The 17,676-nt window shown below is 40.8% G+C and overlaps 1 protein-coding gene and 1 long non-coding RNA gene across 2 annotated transcripts in view; both read right to left on the reverse strand.

The window, feature by feature from the left end:
• Window positions 1–3,394: 3,394 nt before the first annotated feature.
• Window positions 3,395–17,676, reverse strand: part of LOC115584703 (hepatitis A virus cellular receptor 1 homolog) — an 82,147-nt gene continuing 67,865 nt past the window's right edge. Inside the window, exons 3-8 of the mRNA XM_030422308.1 lie at window positions 7,158–7,259; window positions 6,311–6,475; window positions 6,004–6,102; window positions 4,293–4,330; window positions 4,060–4,218; window positions 3,395–3,787 (exon numbers count right to left, since the gene is read on the reverse strand). Of these exons, the coding sequence (XP_030278168.1) occupies window positions 3,590–3,787; window positions 4,060–4,218; window positions 4,293–4,330; window positions 6,004–6,102; window positions 6,311–6,475; window positions 7,158–7,259 (761 nt within the window). The 3' untranslated portion in view covers window positions 3,395–3,589. The remainder of the gene's footprint in view (window positions 3,788–4,059; window positions 4,219–4,292; window positions 4,331–6,003; window positions 6,103–6,310; window positions 6,476–7,157; window positions 7,260–17,676) is intronic.
• Window positions 10,687–11,953, reverse strand: LOC115584711 (uncharacterized). The gene is made up of 3 exons (XR_003984596.1): window positions 11,873–11,953; window positions 11,720–11,757; window positions 10,687–11,625 (listed from the first exon to the last, which is right to left on the reverse strand). It is a non-coding gene; the product is annotated as an uncharacterized LOC115584711 (long non-coding RNA).

A 17,676-nucleotide genomic window follows, 5' to 3' on the forward strand; every position in this document is an offset into this window, starting at 1 on the left:
TATAATCTGTATCTGTAATTATCTGTCCTTGTGTTAATCTGTGTCCTCACTGCTATAAACATATAGTAGCAGACTGACTACCAGTTATCTCACTATTTATTTTGTATTTGCTAATTTTTTTTAACAATGAATGTTTGTTACCAGTAGTAACAGATACAATACCTTCAATTTTGAATAAGGTAAAATGATTGGGGCAAAAAAAGATTAATCAAATTCCATAATGTAATAAACTTTCTGCACATTTTATGTCAATTAAATTCTATTCTATAGGGAGATAGGGATGTCTCCACTATTACTAACCTGATAAAAAAGGAAAGATTGATGCTTGACAGATGTTTTTTAACAATTCCTCAGGCCAAAGTTATCCAGTTATTCCACCATGTCAGCAGTTCAAGTCAGTCAGGCTATGACACTGATTCTCTCTTATTGAGGGTTTAGACGTGATTACAGCTAAATTATTGGGGTTCAAAGTAACTGGAGACAAAACTGTTTGTACTCCACGTAGCTTCATCATACAGCCTTTATTATAAAAACGATAGCGTGACCATACGTCCTCTTTTACCCGGACATGTCCTCTTTTGGGGGGCTGTCCGGCCTGTCCGGGGGGAGTTTATAAAACCCTTCAAATGTCCGGGGTTTTGAGTTTGTGTATCGTACTTTATCTTCGCATTACACACCATTGTATTTACCATACACGTTCAATGGTTCATTTGGAAACGCACTCTGAGAGTCGGAGTTCCACGCCGAACCCCGGAACGTGTATTCATTCATTATAAAACCGTGCAGCGCATCAGTGCTCTCTGCTGCTCTGCACCTCCGCTCAGTTCTCAGCAAAGACACTGACGCGACGCACGCATGCGCTGTCTGCCGGTGAGCGACAGAAAAGGGAGAAATGCCGAAACGCAAATGCACTTTTACAGACGAAATGCGGAAAAAGTACCCGTGTTTTCGCCAGGGTCGTGAAAAATGGGAAGCAGAGTGTACTGTCTGCAAAGCTGGGACGTATGTGTCCGTGGCAAACTAACGACCTACAAGCCCATATCGCCACTTCAGAGCACAGAACCGCTGTGCAAGAGGAGAGCTCTTCTGCAAAATTGACCGAGTATTTTGTACAATCTAGCAAAGCAGAAGACATGGTCGATGCTGCTGAGGGCGTTTTGGCATTTCATATTGTGAAACACCACAGCAGCTACAGATCAATGGACTGCACCAGTACTTTGCAAAAAAAAAAGACATTCCCAGATTCAGACACAGCATCTGTTGACAAAACAGAGGCCATTGTCAACAGTGTAATAGCGCCACACTCTGTTGAAATCGCGCTGGAAGCGCTCAAAGAAATACAATACTGTGGCATTGCTACTGATGGAAGTAACCACGGGGCAGTAAAGATATTCCCAATAATCATACAGTACTTTGACTGGAAGAAAGGTGGTGTACAATCAATATTGATAGAGCTAAAAGAAACAAAAAAAACAAAACAAAAAAAACAATGAGACCGCAGACACCATTGCACAATACTTGATTGACACATAAAAAAAAAACAATTTGCCTGAAAAATGTATTGCATTTACTGGTGACAATTGCAACACAAGGTTTGGAGGAATCAGACGCGATGAAGGGGGGAAATATGTGTTTGCAAATATGAAGAGATCGCTGCAGAACAAGACGCTGGTCGGTGTGGGTTGCCCAGCACACATATTGTCATTATTCCCCGGAACTGAGAGACAGCGCATGTCTGCAGTATCTAGAGAAGGGTGATAAAGCCCATAGAAGAATTCACCCCATTCATGTGGATGCGCCGACATGAAAGACTTTCTTTTAGTGACAATAATGCAGAAGAAAGATAAGATGCTTAGCATAATTTATATTTATCACATTCCCAGTACATTTACTGTTTCAGTGCAATGCTGTTATTTATTTATTTTTTTTGAATGTTTTTTAAACTATACAATAGATCTCTACTTTGTCTATTGATGATTAAAAAGCATCTTATAAAAGCAAACAAGTAACTGCAAATAAAAAAATATATAATAAAAGAACAATAAAATAAAAGTAGATAAATAAAAATATATAACATAAAGAAATATACCAGAATTTTTTGCAGATTTTGATGATGACAAAGTGGTGCTGGTGCTGGATCCAATCTAACAGGTGCCGGTCCCGGATCCTGTTCCAGCTGTTCAGCCCTTCTGCCGTCCCACAAAGAGAAGGAGGCTGTTCACTCACATCCCAGATAACTTACTGTCATCATACTTTTATATCTTTCAACAGAATATTAAAGGTATACCATCTAATCCATACACAAAATTAACAAGGTGCAGCATGTCACCAGGGTAACTGCTAACTGTAGCTGCTGTTAGCTGGTTAGCTCAGTTAGCTCTGCAGCTAGCGATACAGACTGGGAGCTCGTAGCGCTGAGGGAGTGTTGGTGTTAACACCTCACACAGGAGCTTTGGTCCAGGACGGACTGGGCCTAACTGGTCATATCTTAAAAACTATTTCTTCACTTTCTGTTGATACAATCATTTTTTCAATTAAAATTCTTGCATATTGCACCTTAAAGGTCCCATATGATAAAAACACATTTTCTCTGGTCTCTACATATATAAACTGGTCCTCCCTGAGCCTGCCAACTCCCAGGAAAACAAGCGATTCCTGCATGGTCTCTGCAGCCCACCCACTGGTAAAACAGCGTTCCTACAGGCTGTTCAGAATCTGCTCCAGTTGTTATGTAATGAAAGGAGTCATGATCATAGGCCGGCCTCCTCTGCGCTGTGATAGGAGATATCCGAGAGAGGGGCGTTCATCCCCAAGGTGAGGTTTGGTGTGTCCAGCGGTGAGACAGCAGTGTTTCGCAACGTCGTCACTAAGAGCTAGTTTGAAGCGAGTTTAATGTTAATAATATTACGATGGAGCTAGGTTGTTACAGTAAAAAGTCTGGAAACATGTGCAGACTGGAGAGAGACGATGCGAACAGTGTCCAAGAGTTTGGAGCATGTGTTGGAGACAAACACAGCTTTCGCTAGCTGTTAGCCATTAGCTACATGGTAGTAACTGTAACAACACATACGAACAAACTAACATTATTCAGACACACTAACCAAACCACTAAACTAAGTCTGTACTTCTTCAGGAGTCTCTCCTTCTGGGTCCGATTCTGGGTCAAACTGGTATGGTTGAACGAAAAAATCTCCGCGAGCCATAGCGAAACATATATATACATCCACCGTAAACATTAGCACATGCTACCACTAACGCAAGGGGCTTCCCCTCCCTGAGAGTGATGTGTAGCAGGCAAGGCTCTCCAAGTAGGCGTTGACAGACGGAGCTCATTAGCATTTAAAGGTGCAGACACAGAAACAGACTGCTCTGAATAGAGCTCTGTAGAGCGACTTTTAGACAGCTGGAATTCAGGACCAGGGATCGGTTTGGGGCAGTACATATCGAATAGAGTTTTTGGACCTCTGACAGCTGTGTGAAATTGATGTAAAACCTTTAAAGCTTAACTAACTGTGGAAACAGTAAAAGCAGCACTAAGTCAAAGGAACCTGTTGAGCCCTGAGAAAATGTGCCGTCGACAGCGCTGAAGCTACACATGAGGCAAAGTAACAGTCGAGTAAAGAGGTGGTGATGCGTCTCCACCATGGCTACCGTCTGACGGCGCTCCTCTGGGCCCGGAGTAGACGACATTATCTGCATCACCACGGGGGGCGCTGCTGAGCGAGGCAGCTGTGCGGTTGGAGAAGTCCACCTCGGAGTAGGTGAGTTTAGTCGACTCGACTTCAGTCTGGAAGTAAACAAGCAGAGGTCAAAGGTTATTTACTCTACTCTTCTCTGCCAAAGTTAAATAACATTCTCATCTGTAACAAAGCCTGGATCCAAACAAAAAGAGCGTAACTGAATAATTAAATATTTCATGTTACAACTACTGAATATTCATGTGTGACAGACAAACAGCTTTTGTGAAATGTGTTAAAATCAAACTATCATCATCACTTCATCTCAAAGAATGTGGTCTAAATGTGTAAAACTGAAACTGTCACTATAGTTTTCACTTACTTTCTTCTCACAAGTGGCTCCATTGACCAAAATGCTTTTATCTTTGGTATCTTCTGCATTTGGCTTGACGTATTTGGCACAAGTGTACACTGCAGATATTTCTACAGGAGGGGAGCTTCTCTCTCCGTCCTCTCTGATCTCCTCATACACTCGGCTGGCCTGCAGGAGGTGAACAAGGGTTTGTATTAATATCAGTCACAAACACTAATCGTTACTGATTTACTCAAACTCACCTCAGTCACATCAGCATACTCAGTTTCCACAGGTTGTCCTGAAACACATCCAGGTCAGAATATTAAAACACATCCAGCACAGATTCACCAAAATGTTCTGTTAACCAGCTGCAGGAGTTCACTCAGATGTGTCACCACCTTTAATTTCTTTGAGGCATCCAATTATTTCCAATCGACCTGCTCAGGCTTCCAATTATTATTATACTTGAGATGCAGTAATTTCTTATGTGCAGGTCAATATTTGCATCTGTTAGGGGAATCAGTGGGTGAAGGAGTAGATAGAGCTGGGAGAGGTTATGTCTGTTGCTGTGTCCCAATTCAGGGTCTGCATCCTTCGAAGGACCCGGCCTTTGCGGTCTTCGAAGGCGAGTCCTTCAGAGAGACCTTCAAAGGCCGCGTTAACCGTTGTTAAATGAGCATTTCCTGGCTGCGTCACCCGATGTTCCCACACTTACTCTCACATCATGATTTCTCCCGCCCAGGCCCGCGAAAGTGACAATCTACGCCACGCGATGTCGCCGTTTTTTCTGTCTTTCTTTCTTTTTTTACGGGCGCGCAAAGAATCTGGGGATATGTGAGGCCACAAAGGATAGCAGCGGTGCATCCTCCAAAAACAGGGAAAAGAAGGAGCATTTGTGGGCTGCATTAGGAGGAGCCTTCGAATCGGGATAGCCGCTGCGCTGCCTTGTGACGTAATTGGCCCTCATTTGTGGCCTCCGAAGGATGCAGACCCTGAACTGAGACACAGCAACAGTGTGTGTGAATTTGACTGTGTTGAAACTGCAAGATGACCACACTGCTTACAGTCCCTTTCACACGCTCACGTTTGTACTCCAACCACATCCGTCTGAAAGACCAAAATAAGGAAGCAATTTAGACCGATGATGAGTTAACAAAAAACATGACAGCAGCAGTTTTCACACACAAGGAAACAACCTGTCATACTGTTGTTTGTACTTTCTGTTGCAGGACTCTGATGTTTAGGTTGGATGTAAGGTTTCATCAGGTCTCATGTGTAGTTTTTGGGTCCATAACTGTCAGCAGAAGCTAGACGGATAGTACTTTAAAGCACAAACTGATGGTGTGAGACGCAAAATGAGCATCTGGTGCTACCATAGCAACGAGAGAAGGTTTAATTGCCGAGCCAGTTTCTGTTGTGGCCAGTTTGTGTCATCTGTGTTTACGTCAGAGATACCTTCATATCTGACATACTGACTCACAGAAGGCATCCACTTAATTGTGGACTCACAGTTCATTCGGGTTAGCATTTGAAAATCACCTGCTGGTGCTGAATGTCAAGGTCAAGCACACACACGTCTTTACTTCCTGTTGTGGCTGCAACTTCATCAGACAGTTCCCCAAACTCCACAGGAAGCCATGATGTGGATCGGTTGTTTTGGGGTGTTTGTGGCGCTTCACTCGCGCAGAATGAAAGTGAACGGGAGGCGAGTGTTGATATTGTTTCTCACAGCTATAAATGATATTGTTTGTTGTTTGCGTGTCCTGTTGAAGGTTTTATAGATTAAAATGTATTTATTATTATTTACGAGAACATTTGTCTGACATGTGAAAGCTGGTTTGATGGTTTGGTTAGTGTGACAAATGTTTAATCATTAATGTTTAGTTGCCTCTGTGTGTGTGTGTGTGTGTGTGTGTGTGTGTGTGTGTGTGTGTGTGTGTGTGTGTCTGTGTGTGTCGTCTGTAGCCTCACCTTTAGGTTTGCTGGCCCTCCGCCTGCAAAAAATCACCACAGCCACTGATAACATGACGACCATGAAGACCAGAGCCAGACCCACATACAGCAGCATATCTGTGGATGTTTGGGACTGAGTGGTCTATTCATGCAGTGTTATTTCAATAGTGACATCAGCTGTAAAATTATATCATAAATCAACACTTTCTAACAGGTTAACCATCATGTTCCACACAGAGAAGACTACACATTCAGGTATTTTTTTCAGAGTATGCATGTATTTACACTAACAAACACAAACTTGTGTTGAATCATGTAAATGTACCTGAATATTTTCGATCTCCAGACTGGCTGCTGGTGTCAGTGGAGGCTGATGAAGGTGTGGAGCTTCCTGGAACCACGTTGGAACTCTGTGTTGTTGTTGGTGTGGATGTTGACGGGACTGATGGTGGACGAGTAGTGAGGGGGCGGGTTGGTTCTGTGATCAGAGCTGTGAAATATGAAAGTCACAAACAATTTGATGTTACTCACTAATTCTCTGCAAACGAGCTAAATACTGGAAATTAATGCCTGTGTGCTTAAAATCATATCATATTCAACTACGGTGAGAGAGTTTGAGTTTATCAACTAAACACATCTGAACTTCAGACTTTAGCTTCAGTGTGAAGAATCATTCATTCAGATTGGACCAGACTGTCTGATAATCAGACTGAATCTTCAGTCACTCAGTCTGACTTTGTGTTCAGGTCAGCTGATTGGTTTTTATTAAATAATCAGTATCAGAGACACAGAAGTTGTTACTGAGAGCAGTTCATGTTTTACTTTTCACACCAATCACAAAAACTGTAAATGTGACATTTAAGACTTGTTGTTGTCTTCAAGTCAACATGTTTTTCCTTGATACATCAGATCCCTGTTACTAATAACTGATCATTTTAATTGATCCAAATTTGTATAATCAGTGCAGCTTTAAATATGTTTTATGTAACCACTTCAATTTGTGAACAATCGAACAAGCCTGGGAAACTGCAATTTAGCAAGAGCAAGAAGCATCAACTTCTCTATTTCTCTAAGTTGTCACTTCTGTTTCTTTCTGATAACGAAATGAGGTTTCTTGTGTTATAGGACTTGATCAGTGTCAGCAGGCAGGCTGAAGAAAAAAACAGCTGTACTTCCTGGAACGACGTTTGAACTCTGTGTTGTTGTTGGTGTGGATGTTGACGGGACTGATGGTGGACGAGTAGTGAGGGGGCGGGTTGGTTCTGTGATCAGAGCTGTGAAATATGAAAGTCACAATAAAACAATCTGACGTTAATCATTTATTCTCTGTAAACTCGTCTATGTGTTTATAGTCATACAGCTAAATACTGGAGATGAATGTTTCTGAAGCAACAATATTTAACTGCAGTGAGACAGTTTGAGATGATGATGAAGGAGATTTAATCAGAAAATTTGCGGCTATGAATTAAAAAACAAAAAATGGAATAAACATGTTGGTTTATTTAAATCAGCAGCAGCTGACAGTGAACAGTTGATTCAAAGACTCTCAGTAGAAACTCACCATCTTCAACTCTGATCTCAAAGTCCTCATCTGAATCTGGAAACAAGTTTCTGACCAATCTACATGTGTAGCGCCCCGAGTCAGACTTGGTCAGGTTTGTGATGCTCACATACATAAGTGAAAAAGTTAATATATCAGCTGCTTCTTTCCATTCGATGCTGTATCTGCCTCTCTGAGCTCTGTTGTCAGTTGTTTCAACAAGAATGTCTTTTTCTTCACATCCTTCCTTACAGAAGATCTTCCTGCTTCCAGAGAAGGAGAAGTCGCAGGCATGTGTGATGTTTCCTCCTTCCTTTACTGTGATAGGTTGTGCATTGATGAGTCCAGTGTTTCCATCCTGCAGAGCTGTTGAAAGATGAACAGTCAATAGTTACTATGTTCCTGTAACATACTTAAGTTTGATGATAATTAACAGATCCACAGAGTCAAACTGGGAGCTGCTCAGTTCAAACACTTTAGTTCCATTTTTATTCTGTCAGCAGATTCAGAGCATCATGAAATGTCATTTACTACCATTTCATTCACTTTGATTAACTATAATTCATGTTTATTATTGAGACAGAGACAGAAAGAAAAACTGTGCTAAAGTAAAAAGTATTTGACAGATTCAACTAAACACATCTGAACTTCAGACTTTAGCTTCAGTGTGAAGAATCATTCATTCAGATTGGACCAGACTGTCTGATAATCAGACTGAATCTTCAGTCACTCAGTCTGACTTTGTGTTCAGGTCAGCTGATTGGTTTTTATTAAATAATCAGTATCAGAGACACAAAAGTTGTTACTGAGAGCAGTTCATGTTTTACTTTTCACACCAATCACAGAAACTGTAAATGTGACATTTAAGACTTGTTGTTGTCTTCAAGTCAACATAAACCTGCTCAGCTGCGTCTTTTTCTTTTGTTGCTGTTTTTCATTTATACAATCAGATCCCTGTTACTAATAACTGATCATTTTAATTGATCCAAATTTTTATAATTTATGCAGCTTTACACATGTTTAATGTAACCGCTTGAATTTGTCGAGCAAGGCCTGGGAAACTGCAAGTTAACAAGAGCAAGAAGCATCGACTTCTCTATTTCTCTAAGTTGGCACTTCGGTTTCTTACTGATAAAGAAATGAGGTTTCCTGTGTTATAAAGGTTGATCAGTGTCAGCAGGCAGGCTGAGGCAAAAAATAAACATACTTCTGTAACAGTCACACAAATATAACAAAAAGCAACGATAAAACAGGTACAGACAAAAAATGATTTCTTTGCTAGATTCTGAGGAGATAACTGTTAAGAACTTCTTTTTAAAGTCACTCATAACTCAAAACTGAACATCATGTTTTACCACAGAAACAAAAAAGTGAGAGAGAGACAGACAGAAATACTGTTCTATAGGAGAAGTGACAAGTCCGCTGTTCAACTGTTCAACAAAACTAACAGACAAACTACAGAAACTAAAGAAAAATGACACAATAAACACAGAAGATGATGAAATATATAAACAGAGTGTACTCACAGAGGATGAAGATGCAGGTCAACATCTGATGGACTTTCATGTTTGAGGCTCTGGTGGTTTCAGACCATCTCTCTTCTTCTTCTCTGGTAAACCAGGAACTTGTTTATGACGAGTCCGTCCTCCAAACCACACACACTCAACTCTCCTCCCTCTTTATTAGACTCTTTTTATGCTACAGAGTCAAATGTAAGGCTTGTTCAGAACTTAAAGTGACACTACATGTAAATGTAAATGTACTTCATTTATACAGCTCTTAACAACAATCCTTTCAGTGTACCAAAGTGCTTTACAGCAGGTAATAAATAAAAACAATAAATAAAAACTATTGAAAACATTAAAAACAGTGAAAGCAATAAAATACAGCAAAATCAAATAAGATAAAATAAGATAAAAATAAGATTAAAAAATGTCATCACGCTACTGAGTATTAAAAGCCATCTTAAATAGTTTTTTAGCCTAGATTTGAAGAGGCCCAGGTCAGAAATAACACGCATCTCGGCGGGGAGCTTATTCCAGAGCCTGGGAGCAGCAACAGGAAAGGCTCGGTCACCCCAGAGTTTATATTTTGAACTGGGCACTTCCAGCAACAGTTGGTTAGTTGACCTCAGAGCTCTACCAGGATTACGGACAGTTAAAAGCTCAGATAAATACGATGGGGCGAGGCCGTTAAGAGCTTTAAAAACAAACATTTAAAGTTTCACATCAATTCTATAAAGGACAGGAAGCCAATGAAGGGAGTTTAGAACAGGAGTGATGTGCACACGTCTGTTAGTGTTGGTTAAAAGACGGGCAGCAGCGTTTTGCACAAGTTGAAGGCGACTAAGAGAAGACTGGGAGACGCCAACATGAAGTGCTTTGCAGTAGTCTAGCCTTGAACTTATTAGAGCATGGATGGCTTTCTCAAGGTGGTGACGGCTTAAAAACACTTTAACTTTGGCCAGAAGACGTAACTGGAAAAAACTGGTCTGGACAACATTGCTGATTTGTTTGTCAAACCTCAGATGACTGTCAAAGGTCGAACTGAGCTTTGAAGACAAGGTGCCAAAGCCAGCCGTCACAGTATCCCCAAACACAATACATTCAGTTTTATCATCATTTACATTTGTACAAAAAAAAAAAGAATGACTTCAGTATGTCTACACGTCTAGAAAATCTCTGTCTTCATTAACATACTAGTCCTTTTTTTCATAAACTACAACCTCCTACTGCTTTCAGAATCACAAAGAATCAGAACCAGAAACAGATTTGAGGAATTATCTTGGTGGGGAAGTTACATATATTTAAGACAATAAACAATAAACAAACAGTGACTATGATATATACAATATAAACAAACAGTCACATGAAGTGTGGGATGAGATAAATAAAGATGGAAGAGCTGTACAGGAATGTGCAAAAAGTACAAAGTTATAAAAGTTCAAAGTTATAAAAATGCACAAATTCTGCATTATTGTGATGCAAGAATTCAAGGTTGATGGTGGGTTTGAGTGCCAGAGAGCAAGAGTCAGTGTCAGTAGTATCTACTTGATCTACTTGAATTCTGTTGTGGTTAGTTTTTTGTGCTCCAGTAGAATAAAACAGGACGACAACACAGACTGATGATTTAACGTTTCCTTCTTTTGGAAAACCTTTTTTTTTTAATGTTGTATTTTTACAAGAGGATGAACTTTTCAACATCGACATAATTTTGTCTCCGCTATACAATATACAGGGTAAACATGCTGATATTTGAAAATACTTTTTATACCTGTACGTTTACTTTGTCTTCCAGCTGGAAAAAGAGGTCACACTACAAAATTATTCGATAAAAACGAAATAAAACTGGGCTGTTTTGTCACATAATGATCATTTCAGCACAGTGCTGTATCTGCAAATCTATGATTTAATATTGAGTTTAAAATGACTGCATATAAATGAACTTTATATATATAGCTCCTGTAAAAACAGGTGATTTGACAAATAAGAAACTTGGGAAGACAGTATCACAGAATAAACACTCAAGCTTCAAGTCAAACACAAGGAAGCCTCGTCTACAGTGAAGTAAAAACAAGAATTCAGAACAGAAAATGTAAATACACAAAAAATCAGTATTTAACAGGAATGACAGTATTCAAACCAGCATCATCACAGAAAAGGAAAGAAACAAAAAATGGAGATAAAAAAATAAAATGAAAATCAATAAAGGCCGATAAGAAGGCAACATTACATCAGAGGAATTTAGAACAGATAAATAGACTAAAGCTCAGTAAACAGATTAAAAACACTGACTGATGACAAATCTGTTTAAAAACAGTGACTTCACATAAAAGCAAGTAAATAAAATATGTGCATCAGCATTTCCTTCCTTTTTCTCACTAAACATTCAGAACTTTCTCCTCAAAACAACAGAAGCTAATTCGTTGAGGTATGAAAGAAAAGAACCTGACGGGCTCGTGGCGCCGAGTCCACCTACCACAGTTTTTACACACTGTCCTCGGTGAACTGGCTGCAGGACAAATTGTGACCTGCAGATATTCCTACAGGAGGAGATCTGCTCTGTCTGTCCTCTCTGAGCTCCTCGTACACTGGGTTGGCCTGCAGGAGGAGAAGAGGGGTTTGGTTTGTATTAATATCAGCTGGTTTTACAAACACTAATGATGCTCAATGTCCCAAATTTACTCAGTCTCACCTCAGTGACATTAACATAATCAGCTTCCACAGGAGGATCTGAAAAACATCCAGTTGAGAAGATTAGATCCACTGTTAAAAACACATTCAGCTCATTTCATTCAGGTAAAATAATTTGTTTTGTGAGAAATGTTTTGTGTTTCTGTCGCCTCACCTTCAGCTTTACTGGCCCTCCTCCTGCAGAATATCAGCACAGCTGCTGATGATACGATGAAGATGACGACCAGAGTCAGACGGACATACAGCTGCACACCTGTGGTTGTTTGAGCAGCACAGTACAATTATATTAATCACTTTGATTCATTATAAAATGTGTCTGGTAGTCTCATAACTGACCTTCAGGTCCATGTGAGACCTGAGGGTCCATTCATGTGGAAACCAAAAGTAACATTGACTAAATATACAAAAACAAAGAAAAAAAAAAAAGCGATAAAAATATGAAAAACCTTCAATCTTTCTTTTAGACAGTTAATCTGGAACTTTTCAGGTGACTTGTACCTGCAGCTGACGGTGTCAGTGTGGAGTCTGATGTGACTGATGTTGGAGGAGGTGGGAGAGTCCGGGTTGGTTTCAACATTAATGGAGTTGTGAAACCATAAAAAGAAAACGACATAGACTTTTCATTAAAATCACTGAGTGTAGTCTTATTCCAGCTAAATGCAGGTCATCACGATAGAACGATAGATAGATAGAAAAAAAAGTAATATACAAAAATTTACAAAATGTATAAAAGTGTATAAATAATTGTGGTGCAAGATAAAATATAAGGTGCGATGAACAGAGTGTGTGAAACCAAAGTGCATAGAGACTGTGTGTTAAATATTTTTGTTTGGTGCAACAATGTTCAAGTCAACTGCAGTGATACAGTTTGAATTCATCAGATATTTTACAGATATATGAGGGAGCATTTAGATTGTAAATATGCAACTATAAATAAAATCCACTAGACTAAACATGTTAGTTTATCTGAGCAGCTGTCAGTCAACAGTGAACTCAAAGACTCTCAGCAGAAATTCACTATCTTCAAATCCGATCTCATATTCTTCGTATGGGAGCAACTCTGTGTCCATTCTGTTTGAGTTCATCAGATATTTTCAAATGGTTGAAGGAAAATGTTTAAGTATTAATAATGGTGAAATTATGCAGCTAAAAAGTTATTAAACTAAACAAACTTGTTAATTTGAGCAGCTGTCAGTTAACACTTAATTCATAGACTCTCAAACTCACCATCTTCAACTCTGATCTCAAAGTCCTCGTCTGAATCTGGAAACAAGTATCTGTCCAGTCTACATGTGTAGCGCCCCGAGTCAGACTTGACCAGGTTAGTGATGCTCACATACAGAACTGAAGAAATTAACATATCAGATACAATGCCACCTCCTTTATATTTGATGCTGTATCTGCCTCTCTGAGCTCTGTCACCAGTTGTTTCTACGAGAATGTCTTTTTCTTCACATTCTTCCTTACAGAAGATCTTCCTGCTTCCAGGGAAAAAGAAGTAACACTCATGTGTGATGTTTTCTCCTTCCATTACTGTAATAGTTAGTGCATTGATGAGTCCAGTGTTTCCATCCTGCAGAGCTGTTGAAAAGATGAACAGTCAATAGTTACTATGTTCCTGTAACATACTTAAGTTTGATGATAATTAACAGATCCACAGAGTCAAACTGGGAGCTGCTCAGTTCAAACACTTTAGTTCCATTTTTAATTTGTCAGCAGATTCAGAGCATCATGAAATGTCATTTACTACCATTTCATTCACTTTGATGAACTGTAATTCATCTTTATTATTGACAGAGACAGAAAGAAAAACTGTGCTGATTGTAAAAAGTATTTGACAGATTCAACTAAACACATCTGAACTTCAGACTTTAGCTTCAGTGTGAAGAATCATTCATTCAGATTGGACCAGACTGTCTGATAATCAGACTGAATCTTCAGTCACTCAGTCTGACTTTGTGTTCAGGTCAGCTGATTGGTTTTTATTAAATGTGTTGTCTTCAAGTCAACATAAACCTGCTCAGCTGCGTCTGACTTTTTCTTTTGTTGCTGTTTTTCACTAATACAATCAGATCGCTGTTACTAATAACTGATCATTTTAATTGATCCAAATGTTTATACTCAATGCAGCTTTAAACATGTTTTATGTAACCGATTGAATTTGTGAACAATCGATCAAGCCTGGGAAACTGCGAGTTAACAAGAGCAAGAAGCATCGACTTCTATTTCTGTAAGGTGTCGCTTCAGTTTCTTACTGATAAATAAATGAGGTAGTTTCCTGTGTTGTAGGACTTGATCAGTGTCAGCAGGAAGGATGAAGCAAAAAATAACCGTACGTCTGTAACAGTCACACAAATACAACAAAATGCAACAATGAAACGAGTACTGACAATCGTTTGTCTGTTGTTAGATTTTGTAGAGATAACTATTTGCAAAGAACTTATTTTTAAAGTGACTCATAACTCACAAATGAACATCATGTTCAACCACAGAAACAAAAAAGTGTGACAGACAAATATTGGCCTATATGAGAAGTGACAAAACAGAGTCCGCTGTTCAACAAAACTAACGGATAAACTACAGAAACTAAAGAAAAATTACAAAATAAACACAGAAGATGATGAAATATATAAACAGAGTGTACTCACAGAGGATGAAGATGCAGGTCAACATCTGATGGACTTTCATGTTTGAGGCTCTGGTGGTTTCAGACCGTCTCTCTTCTTCTTCTCTGGTAAACCAGGAACTTGTTTATGACGAGTCCGTCCTCCAAACCACACACACTCAACTCTCCTCCCTCTTTATTAGACTCTTTTTACGCTACAGAGTCAAATGTAAGGCTTGGACGGAACTTAAAGTGACACTACATGTCATACGTTTGTACAAAAACACAAAAAATTGACTACAGTATATCTACACTTCAATTCCTGTTAAGTACTCATGTTGTTTTTATTTTATTTATCTACGTCTTCATTAACATATTTGTCCTTTTTTTCTTAAAAGGTCTCGTTTGTAGGAGATGGCCAGAATTGAAAGGCAGCTCATAAACTACAGTGGGCAGCAAAACCTCCTACTGCTTTCAGAATCAGAATCAGAACCAGAAACAGATTCACTGCCAAGAAGGATTTTAGACCAACGAGGAATTTGTTTTGGTGGGGAAGTTGCATACATTTAGGACAATAAACAATAAACAATAAACAAACAGTCACTATAATATAAACAAACAGTGACTATAATATATACAATATAAACAAACAGACAAAGTGTGAGATGAGATAAATAAACATGGAAGAGCTGTACAGGAATGTGAATGAGTTAAAAGAATTCTGCATTATTGTGATGCAAGGATTCAAGGGCAGTGGTGGGTTTGAGTGCCACAGTGTGAGAGTCAAAAGCCCTTTTCAGATAGAAAAGGTGGCACATTTGCGCCAAGGTAAGGATGGCAATGTCTTTCTAAAACGGAGGCATAATATTCCTCTTTTTCCAAAAGCCGCCTCTGGGGTAGGCATACACATGTGTCGTGACGTGATGCTTGAAGTTGGGCTGTGAACAATGACAATGACTTTGACTTCAAAATAAGAGCTTTACATTGCACCCAATTGGAGTTTAGACCTGGGTTCTTAGCACGGGGGAAAGTAGCGACAGGTCTTAGCTTGCCGACACAACCACAAGCTAACACAACCAAACAGCTACAGAGACCGAGGAGACGCTAGCATCTCCTGAATCTCAGTGGCTGTCCAGTTGCTCATCGGAAGAAATGATGGACTGACTGCTTTGATCAGCTGTTTCTTGGTTTTAAAATTCCTAGGCGGTGAGTCGCACAACAGTGCAGGTCATCAACACCTCCGCCCATCTCACGCAGGGGCCGGCACATTGACGCCTCGGATTTAGATAGCAGGCGAGGCGGAAGTAAGTGTACCTTCCGAGGCGGAAAATCGGCGGACCAAAGCAGACCCCCAATTTGCCACCTTCTGTCTAAAATCACGGGCCGAGCCACCAAAAGGACGGGCAAATTGCCGGCTTGGTGCCCTGTCTAAAAATGGCTAGTGTCAGTGTCAGCGGGGGTCGGGGTCCCAAGACTTGTTAAGGATCCCAACTGCAGAGGGGAAGAAACTATTCATGTGTCAGAGGAGAGAGGGACAAAAAGTCTGTGACCGGGATGGGAGCGGTCGCCACAATCCTGTCTGCACGCCTCAGAGCCCTGGAGCTGTGCAGGTCCTGAAGGGATGGAAGGTTGCAGCCAATCACCTTCTCAGCAGAGCGAATGATACGCTGCAGTCTGCTCTTATCCTTAGCAGTGGCAGCAGCGTACCAGACGGTGATGGAGGAGGTGAGGATGGACTCCATGATGGCAGTGTAGAAGTGCACCATCATCGTCTTTGGCAGGTTGAACTTCTTCTGCTGCCGCAGGAGAACATCCTCTGTTGTGCTCTCTTGGTGAGGGATCTGATGTTCAGCTCCCATTTTAGGTCCTGGGTGATGATGGTGCCCAGGAAGCAGCAGGTCTCCACAGAGTCGACCGGGGAGCCACACAGGATGACGGAGGTGGGTGGGGCAGGGTTCTTCCTGAAGTCAAGACTATCTCCACTGTCTTTAAAGCGTTAAGGTCCAGGTTGTTCTGGTCGCACCAGGTCACCAGATGGTCAATCTCCCTCCTGTAGGCGACTCAGAGATGAGCTCAGTGAGTGTAACGTCATCTGTGAACTTCTGGAGCTTGATGGACTGACTGGGAGTGCAACCGTTGGTGTACAGAGAGAAGAGCAGGGGAGAAAGAGCGCAGCTTTGGGGTGATCTGGTGCTGATGGTCTGAGATTCTGAGACATGTTTCCCCGGCTTCACCTGCTGCTTCCTGTCAGACAGGAAGTCTGTGATCCACCTGCAGGTGGAGTCAGGCACGTGGAGCTGGGAGAACTTATCCTGGAGCAGAGCCGGGAGGATGGTGTTGAATGCAGAGCTGAAGTCCACAAACAGGGTCCTGGCAAAGGTTCCTGTGGAGTCCAGATGCTGGAGGGTGAAGTGCAGGGCCATGTTTACTGCATCGTCTACAGACCTGATGGCTCGGTAGGTGAACTGCAGTTGGTCCAGGAGTGGGTTGGTTTGGGATTTGAGGTGGGACAGCACAAGGCGCTCAAATGACTTCATGACCACAGAAGTCAGGGCAACATGTCTGTAGTCATTCAGTCCTGTGGTCTTTGGCTTTTTGGGGATGGGGATGATGGTGGAGACTTTAAAGCAGGTTGACACATGACAAGTCTCCAGTGACGTGTTGAAGATGTCCGTGAACACTGTCCTGCTCACTATACTGGACTTGATTCTCTTTACTGTAGCAACTAGCTGCAGTTAGCAAGTACTTCAGGTAGCCGTGGAGCTAATTGACTGAAGTCTGAAGTCTTCACATGATTGGACTCCAGACTGGGACTGAACACAGCCTCTGTGACTGACACAGGTCAGTTTGAATACAGAGGTGATGAACAGCAGCTCTGACCAGGACTGGAACTCTGAGGACGAGAAGACACCCACAGACGAGGACAGGAGACGGGTGAAGTGGTGATGGAGCTGGAGAGAGTTGGACATCAGCAGCAGGTGAAAATGGCTTGTAGAGCCGGATTATTTTCACGTGTTACTCTGTGAATTGAGGATTTATTTTGACCTCATTAGAGCTGATTGTGTAAAGAAGAACCAGGACTGTGTTGGTGAGTTTTATATTGATCATGTCCAGTTTGCATGAAGTGTGTTTGATAATGAGTTAACAAGGAGATTAAGCTCGTCTTAGTGCTGTCGAAGAGAGAAACTAGAACTCAGAAGCTGTACAGTGGGACAGTTTTCTGTTTAGTGAAGAAAAGCAAGAAAAAAAAAAAAAAAAGATTTCTGTTCTTGACATTTAGTCAATTTGTTGTGGCAAACTTGCTTTCTTCCCACATGTCCCAGCTGAAACTATGAGGGCTGTCACATCTTACC

Source organism: Sparus aurata, chromosome 7 (genome assembly GCF_900880675.1).
Source record: "Sparus aurata chromosome 7, fSpaAur1.1, whole genome shotgun sequence".
Classification (NCBI taxonomy): domain Eukaryota; kingdom Metazoa; phylum Chordata; class Actinopteri; order Spariformes; family Sparidae; genus Sparus; species Sparus aurata.